This window comes from Hemicordylus capensis, chromosome 1 (genome assembly GCF_027244095.1).
Source record: "Hemicordylus capensis ecotype Gifberg chromosome 1, rHemCap1.1.pri, whole genome shotgun sequence".
Lineage (NCBI taxonomy): Eukaryota > Metazoa > Chordata > Lepidosauria > Squamata > Cordylidae > Hemicordylus > Hemicordylus capensis.
In genome coordinates this window covers 393,967,811-393,982,525 of record NC_069657.1, presented here as the reverse complement: position 1 = coordinate 393,982,525, position 14,715 = coordinate 393,967,811, and the positions used below count along the sequence as shown (strand labels likewise).

At 42.5% G+C, this 14,715-nt stretch overlaps 1 protein-coding gene and 1 pseudogene across 6 annotated transcripts in view; both read right to left on the bottom strand.

Annotated features, from left to right (window-relative positions):
* The window catches only part of LTBP1 (latent transforming growth factor beta binding protein 1), a 348,387-nt gene that overhangs the window by 277,808 nt on the left and 55,864 nt on the right, over positions 1-14,715 (bottom strand). For all 6 annotated transcript variants that reach the window (XM_053303824.1, XM_053303841.1, XM_053303830.1 and 3 more), the window contains exon 4: positions 103-278. In XM_053303824.1, the coding sequence (XP_053159799.1) occupies positions 103-278 (176 nt within the window). The remainder of the gene's footprint in view (positions 1-102; positions 279-14,715) is intronic.
* LOC128348180 (serine/threonine-protein kinase PAK 2-like) lies at positions 13,067-14,376 on the bottom strand (annotated as a pseudogene).

The window sequence follows — 14,715 nt, the reverse complement described above, 5'->3', positions numbered from 1 at the left end:
GGCAGGAGAAGTCGATTAGAATTACAAAATCTTCTCCTCCAACTTCCTTGCTTCCTTTATCATCATCATCATCAGAGTGTACTGCATTTCAGTAATACTCACACTGAAAAGATGATGCAAGAAGATCCTGACTTATTCTCAAAGGCAACGAGCTCTCTGTAGATTGTTCTCCCGAAATCACTTTCTTTGTTGGATAGTACTTCGGTTTCAGCACATATTCCTGAGTTTGGCCATGATGCACATTCATCATCAAGGTTTGGGATGAAAGCGGTATCATTCTATTTGGAGAAGAAAAGAGAATACAGAAATTGAGTATGAATTATTAATCAGAATGGCATTGAGGCCAAATAGACAGTTGATGATACTCTTATAATCCCTTAACATGCAAACCTCAAGAAATCAGCTGTGACACAAAGCACCTGCAGAGCTCTGTATATATGCATGCCTCCCAGTGTTCTTCAGCAACAAGAGCATGCCAACATTTCTATTCTCACAGAAAACAACAGGAAGCTCTCAAGCACTGTTGGCTCTGGACTGAGGCCCTGGGCTTTGACTGAAGTTTCATTATATTCCACATGGCCTCAACACCTCACAGTTCAGTATATGAAAGATATTTCCACATGCACATACATGAAGTCTTGTATGAAATTGTGAAAATGCCCACGTTGACCAATTTGAAATAATTTAAATACTGTCTCGTAGTATAGGCCCAAATATTACTCATTCTAGGGTTCAAGAGAATGGACTGTCTTTATCAAACAGTCGTGATAGGTAAAACTGAGAACAGTAACATTTGGCAAGAAAAATACTGTCTAGACTAAATAAGCCAACCTTAACTCCAGTCATCTTTATTTACTGTTAAGTCTGATTGGCTGCACAGTCAGCAATGGCTGAAAATAAGTATGCTTTTCAGAACAATTTTTAGACGGCTTGCAAAATCAATTCCTTCTAGGGCTGCGACCCTCTTTTATATCCTCTTCCTTAGAATAAAAAGTAAAAGATCAGGAAAGCAAATGATAAGCGCCAAAAATATTCAAGAGTGACTTGAGAATCTAAACATTAAATCAGAATATATGCTTCCAAATTTAAATGAGCAAAGAAACTGCACTCTACAATGTATTTCTCTTAAGACTTTTATACCACCCTTCTCTAAAAAAACACCCATGGCAGTTATTTTTTTAAACTTTATTTGTTTGTTTGTTTGATTGATTGATTTCTATCCCGCCCTTCCAAAACTGGTTCAGGGCGGTTTACACAGAGAAATGATAAATAAATAAGATGGATCCCTGTCCCCAAAGGGCTCACAATCTAAAAAGAAACATCAGATAGACACCAGCAACAGTCGCTGGAGATACTGTGCTGAGGGTGGACAGGGCCAGTTACTCTCCCCCTGCTCAGTAAAGAGAATCACCACATTAAGGTGCCTCTTTGCCAAGTTAGCAGTTTACAAGATTAAAATGTAATAAAATGAAGTATCATGTCCGTTCCTTAGAACAAACTACCAACACCTTTCTGGGTTTTCTAGGTGCAGATTATATTTTACGTATCAAGAACAGGGAAACCCTGGAACAGCTGCACACAAAAACAACACTCACATTTATGTGGCTAGAGGTTAAACAAACTACAACCATCATGAATTCAGTCTACAACTGTGACATCTTGCTCTGTCAGATGGTCTTGTAATGACATGTGGAGGGTGACAAATTGTTGTGCATGGCTACTGGTCTTCTTTTTGAGTGTGTCTACACCATGTGTTCAAATACAAGTGGAACAGGGACTGTCTGCCTGTCCAAAAATACTGGCAACCAGCCTTCTTGCTATTCACAGTTGCTCTGAAACAGACTAATCTTTGCCTGGCTGTGGGCTCCAGTGGAAACTTCCCATGATTCAAGGGGCTGTTCCTGCCTCCAATTAACATAACAGAGCAAATTGGGCATGACGTTTCCTTTCCATGGAACGACAGCTAACACTGTGGATTCCCATATGCAATTAATGTGCAGGATAGTTATTATGCATTTTTGTCCCTGTCAAGTGACCTTTGTGGATGCAAAAGCTTTGAAGCACAAAATGAGACTATCTGAAGGGGTTCCCGATTCAGTAAAATGGAAGGGGTTGTTCTACACACAGGACTATGCAACAGGTGAAGCCTAGTGGGTGTGCATACAGTTTAATAGATTCCCAATCCATTTTGAAATAACTACTGTAGGAACCCCATGTACACAGACAATCTTAAGGATACTCTCAAGGTACCTTCACCCATGAATTTGTTTTTACTTAAGTATTAGCAGATGCTTAGGAAGGAGAGCTGGTCTTGTGGTAGAGAGCATGAACTGACTCCTTTGCTAAGCACGGCCTGCCCTGGTTTGCATTTGAATGGGAGACTACATATGTGAGCACTGTAAGATATTCCTCTTAGGGGATGGGGACAATCTAGAAAGAGCACCTGCATGTTTGCATACAGAAGGTTCTTGGTTCCCTCCCTGGCATCTCAAAGACAGGGCTGATGGAGACTCCTGCCTGTAAACTTGGAGAAGCCGCTGCCAGTCTGTGTATATAATACTGAGCTTGATGGACCAATGGTCTGACTCAAGGATGTGCGAACCCGCTCAAAATCGAGCCAGTTCACACTCGAGCTGGCTTGGCTTGAAGGCATGCCCTTCAGCCAAACTGGGGTGGGGGGTGGGGTGGGTGCAGCAGTCACATGAACCAGCTCAATGGTATACTTGTAAAGGGGAATCCAGCAAGGATTCCCCTTTACAAATAAAGGGCTGCAGTGAATGTGGGGGTGAGGGAAAAGTTCTATCTTTCTTTTTACCTTTAAAGATCATTGCTGTGTGGCAGAATGGTGGCAGTGGCCACAGTGGCAGGGTTGGTGGCGGAGACTCCTTTTATCCTTCTGCCAGCCTCCCAAATGTCAGCCCAGGACTGCTACAGACTGTTTTGGACCTCTCGGCATGCAGAGGTGCAAAACAGCCTGCAGGCAGCCCAGGCTGTCATTTGGGAAGCTGGTTGTAGGGCTGAAGGAGCTGCCGCCACCCCTGCTACAGTGGCAGCTGCTGTTGCCATCCTACCACGCAGTGATTTTTATAGGTAAAAATAAAGATATAACTTTCCCCTCACCTCACCATAGCCCTTTACTTGTAAAGAAGAATCCTTGTCGGAGTCCCCTTTACAAGTACAGCCGTTTAGCCCCTCGCTCCAGCTCAACGGCAGACTTGGACTGGACTGGGCTCAATAGAGTCCGAGCTGCCCAGTGTGGCTCAAATCCGGTCGGATTCGAGCCGAACTGGGCCAGCAGGTTCTGTGCACATCCCTAGACTTGGTATAAAGCAGCTTCCTATGTTCCTATGCTTCATCCCCGATTTATTATTCCCAGTTTACTTTGGGTTCATTTTTAAACACTCCTGTAATTTTCTGTGCAATAGGGAACTAATAAAGTATCCCATTCCTGTCCCACTGGCTGCAACACCTGGGAGTAGAGGCTGCTCCTTAAAATTAAACTACAAATTATTCCAAACAGGCTGGACCCCGAAAACGAGTTCCCCACACCCCACATTGCCTTCTCTCTCCTTCTTCTCTTAACTTAAGAACATAAGAGCAGCCCAGCTGGCTCAGGCCCAAGGCCCATCTAGTCCAGCATCCTTCGCACAGTGGCCCACCAGATGCCGCTGGAAGCCACAGGCAGGAGTTGAGGGCATGCCCTCTCTCCTGCTGTTACTCCCCCGCAACTGGTACTCAGAGGCATCCTGCCTTTGAGGCTGAGGTGGCCTGTAGTCCTCCGACTAGTAGCCATTGATAGACCTCTCCACCATGAAGTTATCCAAACCCCTCTTAAAGCCATCCAGGTTGTTGGTTATCACCACATCCTGTGGCAGTGAGTTCCACAAGTGGAACACGCGTTGTGTGAAACTGTTTGTTGGTCCTAGACCTCCTGGCAATCAATTTCATGGAGTGACCCTTGGTTCTAGTGTTGTGTGAGATGGAAAAGAATTTCTCTCTCTCCACTTTCTCTATAGACCTCTTATAGACTCTATCATGATTTTATAGACCTCTATCATGTCTCCTTGCAGTCGTCTTTTCTAAACTAAAAAGCCCCAGGTGTTGTAGTCTTGCCTCATAAGAAAGGTGCTCTAGACCCCTGATCATCTTGGTTGCCCTCTTCTGTACCTTTTCCAAGTTCTACAATGTCCTTTTTAAGATGTGGTGATCAGAATTGTACGCAGTACTCCAAGTGTGGCCACATTATCATTTTGTATAAGGGCATTATAATATTAGCAGTTTTATTTTCAATCCCCTTCCTAATGATCCCTAGCATGGAACTGGCCTTTTTCACAGCTGATGAACATTGAGTCGACACTTTCAACGAGCTGTCCACCGCGACTCCAAGATCCTTCTCCTGGTCTGTCATCGACAGCTCAGATCCCATCAGCATATACTTGAAGTTGGGGATTTTCGTCCCAATGTGCATCACCTTACACTTGCTAACATTGAACCGCATTTGCCATTTTGTCGCCCACTCCCCCAGTCTGGAGAGATCCTTTTGGAGCTCCTCACAATCCGTTTTGGATTTTACATGCAGTTTTAAAGTGTGCCATTGCGTCAATTTCAACTCCTGGTGACCACAGAGCCCTGTGGTTGTCCTTGGCAGAATACAGGAGGGATGTACCATTGCCTCCTCCCTCACAGTGTGAGATGATGCCTTTCAGCATCTTCCTATATCACTGCTGCCCAATATTGGTGTTTCCCATACTCTGGGAAACACACCAGCGGGGATTCAAACCGGCCACCTCTGGCTTGATAATCAAGTCATTTCCCCGCTGCACCATTAGGTGGCTCCAATATGTAAGTTCTACTTAATTGTAAAATGTTCATGATTGTCACATCAGAGCTAAGCAAAACTACATGTTACAGGAAGGAAGGAAGGAAGGAAGGAAGGAAGGAAGGAAGATAATTCAGAAAGGCTGGTTGTGGATATTGAGGATAGGAACATAGGAAGCTGTCAGACCATTGGTCCATCTAGCTCAGTATTGTCTACACAGACTGGCAGTGGCTTCTCCAAGGTTGCAGGCAGGAATCTTTCTCAGCCCTATCTTGGAGAAGCCAGGGAGGGAACTTAAAACCTTCTGCTCTTCCCAGAGCGGCTCCATTCCTTGAGGAGAATATCTTACAGTGCTCACACTTCTAGTCTCCCTTTCATATGCAACCAGGGTGGACTCTGCTTAGCTAAGGGGACAAGTCATGCTTGCCACCACAAGACCAGGCCATTTTAACAAATCCACCAGCCTTGTCAAGATTAGGATACTTGTTAAGTCTAACACTAAACCTGACTAACTAATGATCTGTCTGTGACAAAGGAGTGAACTCAACCTCCTTTACAGAGAACACCATCATCCCATCAACAGAAAACAGATGTGTAAAACATCATAATCATTATATGAGAGCCTTTAATAGTAGCTCTTCTCCAATGTTCATGTATGTGGTCACTGAATTGGTTATTTTGCTGTTTTTAAATTTTAGTTTGCTGATGGGGGTATGTATGACTTGTATTTCATATGTGCCAGATTTCATCAGAGGGGTGTGTGTAGCCAGAGAGTAGTATACACACAGCCTGATCCGATGAATGTTTACTGAAAATTAAGTCCCAGTGAATTCAATCTGACATCACAAGAAAGTATGCACAAACTGCAGCCTTAGAGATCATAACTGAGTTCCTAACATGTAAAATAATAATGCATCCAAGTTCCTATTTGATTTCGGCTTCCTCCTCACCAGCTATACTGGTGAACTGCATTAAAATTTCCATTAAGTATGAGGGGCGCTGTTGGAATAGCAATAAAAACAAAGTAAAGGTGTACACAGCTGTGCATACGGCTTCCAACATATAACTGTGGAACTGTTTCCAGAATACACACAATGGGGTGGGGAGCACCTTATCTCTCCACCTCCTGTGTTGTCTTTTGCATTTGGCATATGTTCATATTTGTGTGTGTCTGGTTTTGCATTACCTTTAAAAATTTCTAGTTGCACTAGTGCCAGTGTAATTAGCAACTCCAGTGCTCTTCTAAAATGATTATGTCACCATTTGTGCTCCTTTGCTTCTTTAGACTTAAAATTATTTCTAAGTTTTACAAGTCTGCATTTTAATCTCTTTCCCATCACAGTTTCTTTCAGTTATATCTGCAATCCTCGCCATATTTCAGGAATTAAACTGCAGTTATCAGTACTATCTATCTATCTATCTATCTATCTATTGCATTTTTATACTGCCCCAACCCAAGGTCTCAGGGCGGTTCACAACAAATAAAAACAAAACATTAAACTCAATTAAATATTAAAAACAGCTTAAAGCAAATCAATAAATAATCCAAAATTTTAAAAGTTACAAAGTTAAAAAGCTAAAACGTCTGGGTAAAAAGATAAGTCTTTAAATACTTTTTAAAAGCCACTAGAGATGGGGAGACACTTCTACCCACGGGAAGCACGTTCCAAGGTCTCGGGGCGACAACAGAGAAGGCCCGTCCCTGGGTGCCCATCAGACAACATGAAGGTAGCCACAGATGAGCCTCCCCTGATGTACGCAGTGGACAATGGGGATCATGCAGAAGAATATGCTCTCTTAAGTACTGTGGGCCTAAGCTGATTAGGGCTTTATAGGTTATTACCAGCACTTTGTGTTTTGCTCAGAAACTTACTGGCATCCAGTGCGACTCCTGTAATATAGGAGTAATATGGTCTCTTCGAGACGACCCGGAGACCAAACTGGTAGCCGCATTTTGTACTAATTGCAGTTTCTGGACTACGTACAAAGGCAGCCCCACATAGAGCGCATTGCAGTAATCAAGTCTGGAGGTTACCAACAAGTGTACTACTGTTTTGAGATCATGATCCTCAAGAAATGGATGCAGCTGGCGGATCCAGAAGCACTTCCCAAACTGCATACCTGTTACTTCTGAGGAAGTGTGACCCCATCTAGAACAGGTAGATCAATATTGCTTCCAGAGTGACGACCCCACACAATAAGTACCTCCGTCTTGTCTGGATTCAGTCTCAGTTTTTTATCCCTCATCCAGCCCATTACTGTTTCCAAGCAGGCATTCAGGGAGGATATGCCTTCTCCTGATGATGTTGACATGGAGAAATAGATTTGGGTGTCATCAGCATACTGATAACACCCAGCACCAAATCTCTCCCAATGGGATGATCTCTCCCAACGGTTTCATGTAGATATTAAAAAGCATTGGAGACAGTATGGAGCCCTGAGGGACCCCATATAAAAGTTCAGATTTTGAAGAGCAACAGTCTCCAAGCGACACCATCTGGGATATGCCAGAAAGGTAGGAGTGGAACCACTGCAAAGCAGTGCCTCCCACCCCCAGACGTTTCCTCAGACATTCCAGAAGGATACTATGGTCGACAGTATCAAAAGCCGCCAAGAGATCCAAAAGGACCAACAGAGTCACACTTCTGTCAAGTCCCAATTGGAGATCATCCATCAGGCCGACCAAGGCAGTCTCCACCCCATAGCCCATCCAAAAACCAGTTTGAAATGGGTCTAGATAGTCAGTTTCCTCCAAGACCACCTGGAGCTGGAAGCTACTACTGGAGCTGGAGCTACTAATGTTTAGACTGAAACCCTATACACACTTATCTGAAAGCAGGTTCTAATGAAATTGATAGAAATTATTTACAGTGAATAAGTTTTAACAGATTTAAGATCAGTCTGCCTTTCTTTTTCTTTACTGCAACACTCTGCATTAATAAGCACTCTTTTTAAAAATTGATATTACAATGTGGTGCTCATGTTTTTGCTTGGAAGATTATTGTTTTTTTTGATGGGTAAGCTACACTTAAAGTGGCACAGCGGGGAAATGCTTGACTAACAAGCAGACGGTTGCCAGTTTGAATCCCTGCTGATATGTTTTCCAGACATGGGGAAATACTTATATCAGGCAGCAGCAATATAAGAAGGTGCTGAAAGGCATCATCTCACACTGCGTAGGAGGAGGCAATGGTAAACCCTTCCTGTATTCTACCAAAGAAAACCACAGGGCTCCGTGAGCACCAGGAGTCGAAATCAACTTGACAGCACACTTTACTTGCTGCGCTTATGGTTTGTGAGGAAATGTATTACACATACATCTTTGATGCAAAGGTTCTGTGATGCATATGTGGCCATTGCTACACATGGTCCTCTACCACCTCCCTATTCTCATCCATCTCCTGACACTATAACACAATAGGGTTGGTTTAAAATCGTTATGCAAAATGAGTTATCCGCCACTGAGTGTTAATATGTAAAGACCTTTGTGAGATAACACTGTGGGATAAGGAGGGGCAGGTTTACAGAGTGGGGGACCAATGCGGGTGGACTGATAAGGGCACTGGGATAGGGGGAAGCTGCATATGCAGATGATGTTCTACCAGGTTGGGCAGACTTCAGACTTTATACTAATGCAATCTACTATAGTTTTTACTAGAACCTCTAGGCCCACCAACCAGAACCAGGTACGAAATAATGGCTCAAAGGGACGGACATACACTTAGCATTAAGGGCAGGATGTCTCTGAGCACATGCTTAGAACCAAAATTTCTGTTCAGTACCAGAACAGAGCTCACATCCTTTCATACAAAACAAAAAACAAAAAAAGTCTTCTAGTTTTCATACAAAAAAACCACCCCCACTTCTGGTTTTCCACCCAGTTTTCTTCAATTCAGCAGCCTAGGTGTTTTTTTGGGGGGGGGGGGAGACCTTTTTAATGTTGCTGTTGGTCCAGTTAACATCAACAACGGCCAATAACAATATAACCTGTTATACACAGACTCTATATTCATGGTTTCACATATTCGCAGGTGTCTAATTTACACCCAATGTCATTATCCGCAGATACAAAAGGGTTAAAACCCACATATCCATGGTTCCTAGAGGACCGGATGTGACCGCAGAGGTCATTTCCAGCTACCATTTTGTCATGAAGAGCCATTTTATAGCTCATTCCTTTTTTTAAAAAGCACCATGTCCACAATTTTTTGCAGGAAAAACATGGAATTGGGGCCTGGAGAGCGCATTCCTGAACAGCTGAATACCCGCAGATCACAGTAGGGGACTTTTTTCACTTTTTCCTTTTTTTTAGCCATTTTGCCCCTTTCCCAGCTTCCAAGAACCTAAACCCCACAAACACAGCATCCCATAGAGTCAATGCCTCAGAATTCATGGTTTCAGCATCTGCAGTCCCCGCCCAGAACAGAAGCCCTGCAGATAACTAGGTTTGCATGTACATGGGATAACATCAGAGCTCCAGTGAGAATGAGCCTGCCCCAGCATCAATATAAGTGGGCCAACACAATCCTGGCATGCCCTTTAATTATGTGTGAGAGGCATTCTTCCAAATCAGCCTTCTAATTACACTATAAAACCCTGTTTAAAAAGAGTTTTGTAGTGCGCGCGGAGGTCCGATTCAGAAGAACAACTCTCTCAGAGTCACCTCCCTATTCTTCCAATATACCACAAACCACCCAGAAGATATCCCAATCTTCATTTTGCCCATTCCTGCCCTACTATCTCCACTGTACACTTGCATGAGCAACTGTGACACATGAGCTGGCACTCATGAATCAGCAATACCTTGAACAATCCTCAGAGGGACATTTTCCAACCTCTGAAACTGCACTTACAACAGTCAAGTGTTATGTATTGCTCGCTCATATAGTATGACTGTACAGGAGTCCTTGCACAAATGGAAAATGTATTTTCAAAACTAAGCCAAAGAATATGCAGCATGCCCACCTGCTTTTGCTGTCTTTGTATTTGTAAAGCATTCAGACATTTGTAGTAAGCAGCTGACATCCTGAAAAATCAAAGCGGAGCAATCCTAACATCAGTGCCCACGCAACACTAGCCCCCATGCTGGTTGCCATGCTTTCCAAAGGCAGGCACTCTTGCACTAGAGCACAAATATTTTTCAAAGCTCACCCACACTCCAGAACCACTCTGTCAGAGTGGAAGCATTGCTTGACCCTCAGTGATGTGGTCAAGCATTAAACAGAGCATGGGTAAGCTCACAAAACTATTTGCGCTCTGAGTGGCTGGGCTTTGGAAAGCACAGAGATCAGCATGGGGACTAGTAAGTACCACATGGGTGCTGATGTTGGGAGTGCCCATGCTCCATTAGGAAGTCAGCCACTCTCTTTTGCGTTATTTAGAAGTAGAAGGGTACTATTTTGCTAGTTCTCGTTTCTGAAATTCATCACCCTGGAATGCAAGGCAATGCAAACAAACCTAAGCAAAGAACACTGTATCCCTGACTTCAGCCCATGATCAACATGAATAAAGTACGTGAAAAGGAATCTTGCCCTTCTGTTGTAAAAACAGGTGTAGCTGCAGTCCAATGTTAGCTTGCAAGAAGCAACTATGAGGCTATTTCTGACACATGCCTGAACCAACAATGTCTGGAAGAACTTGGCATTCTTATTCCAAAACCACTTTGCCTATATTTTCTTAAGTGCTCTGGACCAAGAGCCCAGACTGCATACCAGAGGTCTAGGAATACATTGTTTTCTTATTTGCAGTAGGTAAATTTAAAGTCTGTAAGTCATTCCACTGGCTTTTAAGGAAATCTCTAGTTTCTTCTAAAAAATGCACTTTGTTCCTCCTTTTCCTTTGCTAGAAACCTTGCATTCAATGAAAAATATAAAGGCCAGGGTTTGGGGTGCTTTTTAGGAGCGGGGGGGGGGGGGCGTTAAACAGCTACAGTTTTATCTGCCTCTACATTTTGAACAATTGGGAAAGTAATATGTAAGTACTGGTCTGGATGTAAAGAGCTGCAGAGCCCATTCTACATGCCCTAGAAACTTCTTGACTTCTATTTCTTAAACAGCACCCCTTCACCCCACCCCCATTTCAAAATGCCACATGAATATGAACAGAAAACACAGACTAGGGTCAGAATGTGTGTGTGTGTGTGTGTGTGTGTGTGTGTGTGTGTGTCCCCAAAAATGCACAGTGTGTGCACAGCTCCTAAATACATTTCCCACATTTAATGGATCGGTTTGCTTTTCTGCACACAAAATGTATGGTGCATGGACTTCAACTTTATGACCCTGGCTTTGTGCTACAAAGGCAAAAGAGTATGATAGCTTGCAAGGTACTCCACAGAGCACAAGGCTTTTCTGCTTAATCTTGAAACTGAATCCTGTCATTAAAACAAGTTAAAACTATATAAATAAAAAGGAGAGGCTATAAGGTGTTTGAAATTACATCCTCGGGGCTAGGTTTGAGATGCTTCTTTTCACATTCTTTTGATTTACATGCTTCATTACTGGATGCCTGCTCCAGCACTCTTTTGTTCCTCCCGCTCTTAATGACTTCAAAGCAGTACATGCTTGAATTCCCAAATATATTAGCCTAGTTTAAATTATCATCTTAAGCAGCATGTTACTGCTCATCAAGTAAGGGAAAAACCCACACACAATGAACTCATAACACAACATATTATAACGCAACGTGTTATTTTACAGTTAACATACTGAACAAAAGATGAGAAATAAATTAAAGCGGCATCACAAGAACTAATGGAATGGAATGGTGTCAAAGTTGTGCCTTGTTAAAATTATACATATGGTTTTATTTCACATACACAAACAAAATTCAGATTTCTAAAAACTCTTTTTCAATTTCAAGCTTGGGCCTGGTGTTTTATCTCCCCAGTTTTACAGAATCAGAGTTGGAATTACCCTGAGTTGGAAGTGACCCTGAGGTCTTCTAGTCCAACACCCCACTCAGAGCAGGAAAGAGCTATTAGCAGATAAAACAACATCAGTACTGATGTAATCATCCAATAATGAAATAAGCAAGAGAGCTGTACTGTTTAATATAGCAGTCTTCGGTGTTCAAAAGCTTCAGTTGACAGAATTATACAAAAAGTCTTAGATCTTCTGCTTTTGCAAATCTGCTGGGTCATTTGTTCAGTTTTGTTAATAGAAATGGTGCACACAGATTCTCTCTCTCTCTCTCTCTCTCTCTCTCTCTCTATATATATATATATATACACACACACACACACACACAGAGCGCTCTAATACTCAAGTTGCTTTTGCAGGCAAAATGTACAACATATACAAAATGTATTTAATACAAAGAAGGGTAATTTGAAAATTCAGAAGGCACCAGCAAGCCCAAAGCCCAAGTCAGAACATGGATACAGCACTTTGCTATAAAAACTACACAACTTTCAGACATCTCTTTAAAATGTAACCAACAAGCCTACACAGGCAAGGGAAAAGTAGAAGACAATTCACAGGAATGAGGTTCTTTCCCCAAACCCAGAGAATGGTTTGAGCATTGCAGAAAACAAAACAATCTCCTCCTTTTCCCACCACTCATTCAAAATTCAGAGGCATCTGTTCCTTACATTAAGAAGTCCATGCAACAAAATTCTACATCAGAAACCATACTTTTTTCTTCCTTCTCTGCCCATGTTCTTCTGCCCTTAAGAAGGGTTACTGAAAAATTATGATTCTCAGGTAGTTGAGTGGTTAAATGCTACAATACAGTTATGACAAAATGATACAATAAGAGAAAGGGGCTAAAAGAGGAACTTTCACATTTCTACCATGTCTGCCTTGAATCTAATAAATCTGAGTTTGCAACATTTTGAATGACTGACAAAGGGAAAGGTGGGGGGGGGGAGATCAGCAGATCCAAGTAATGCCTCCCTCAGAAAGCTTGAATTTGTTGTTCAAGTACTGAAAGTGCCCCACAGAGCACAATTAGTTGGATCTGATACAGAAAAGTTGTTGAAAAACACAACTCCTAGGCATAGTAAAAAACATCTGAGTTGTCTGCAAAAGTGGTGAAAAAGGCCAGTGATTCAGTTCACAACTTCTTCCAGACTCATAGAAAAGTTCACTACTACTACTACCACCACCACCACTTTTCCCGTGTGTCTTCCATGTGAGAGATTTTTTCCTTCTACAGACTTTCAACCTCTCTACAAGAGCAACAATTTATATATTATGAAGATTTTAAAAAAATAAAAACACAACAATAATGAAGGCCACAGAAACAATGTTAACGGTTACTCTTCATTGCTGTTTTGGCTGCTAGGATCAGAGGCGTCAAGCTTGACAATGGTCTGGCCAGTTTCAGGAGAGGATGCTGTAACAGATCTTTGGCTGGCCCTCTTTTCTCTAAATCAGTTTCCAAACAACTATTTAGAAAGTCACAGAATATTGGGGACAGTTTCTCTGGGTTCTGGAGTTCCATTAGTTGCTATCAAATACAAAGCCCTCAAAGGGTTTTCATTGAGATAGGGCGGGTTCGCCTTCCACCATTTCCATAGCCATGATACCCAGAGACCAAATATCCACTTTAGGGCCATATGCCTTCCATGTGACCACTTCAAGAGCCATCCAGTAAGGTGTCCCAACCATAGTGCTATGTTTGCTCTGCTCTGGAGTAATCTGAGCACAGAAACCAAAGTCAGTCAGCTTAACTGATCCATATATTCCCAAGAGATATCTCTTTGGATCACCTGCTTGGCATGTAAGAATTCCAGTGGCTGTAAACACTCTCTGCAGACAGCAACAATCTGTGCCTCGTCCATACAAGTCTCTGTAACAACATCCATGAGAACCCACCAGTGACGTATGTGATTACAACGAACAGTTCATCTCCCACAAGGTAACTGGCTAAAAAGTTGACTATGTTTAGGTTCTTCAACTCTTTCATTACCAGGATCTCATTGATATTTAGCTCCTCCTTGGGCTGTTTCTGAAGATTTATCTGTTTAATAGCAACCTCTTGTCCTGCTGCCACATCTATGGCAATGAACACTGTTCACTGAACACTGTTCCTGCTGCCACATCTATGGCAATGAACACTGACAGGGAACCTGAAGCCCCCTGCCCAATTTTTTCGTATCCGGTATATTTTTTCTTGGGATCTCTTATGCTCACAATAGTCCATAGCTTTTCCATGATCCCTTCATCTGACATCTTAGTTTTCTTTTTCTGCTTATCAGCTGATTTAACAGAAATGTCACCAGTGTCACTAGACGGTTCTATTACTGACCATGTGTATACAGATTTTGTATGATCTGGTTATGGGGCAATAACTGGAGGAGCCACTTCACCTTCTTCTTCCTCTTCGCCTGCTGTAGAAGGCTCTGATCCTTTTGCATTGGGTGCTGGTGCTCCAGAGAGGAATCCATCCTTTTATGTAGCAGAGAAGCTCAGTTACTTCTGTTTTGATGTGTCTTTAGAATCACAGAACTTCAACACATCTAGTACAGCCTGGGGAGTCTTCTTCTGCTCTAGTTTGGTGATGTTTGAAGTCTGTAGCAGCCGAGCCCATTGCTCTGGCATTCAAGTGAATTCCCCAGTAACAGCATCAAAACCAACATGAATGGTGTGTTCAAAGTCTGATGGGGGAAGAGATTTCAGGCCTCTCTTTTTCCTTGTTCCTACTTCCTTTTTCAGTGCTGGAAAAAATAGAGATGATTTTGTTCCTGGGTTTTTTCTCTTCTGGCACAGAGGGTAGATAGAGGTTTTAAACTATGATTAGCAGATACAAAGAAGTTAAATTTTCAGAGGAAGCAAGTCACTGAATACCAGTTACTGGAAAGCAACAGTAGGAGAGGGCCATTTCTACCAAGTTCCAGTTTGTGCATTTCCTGGAGGCATCTAGTTGGTTAATTGCCAAGTAAGATACTAGCATAG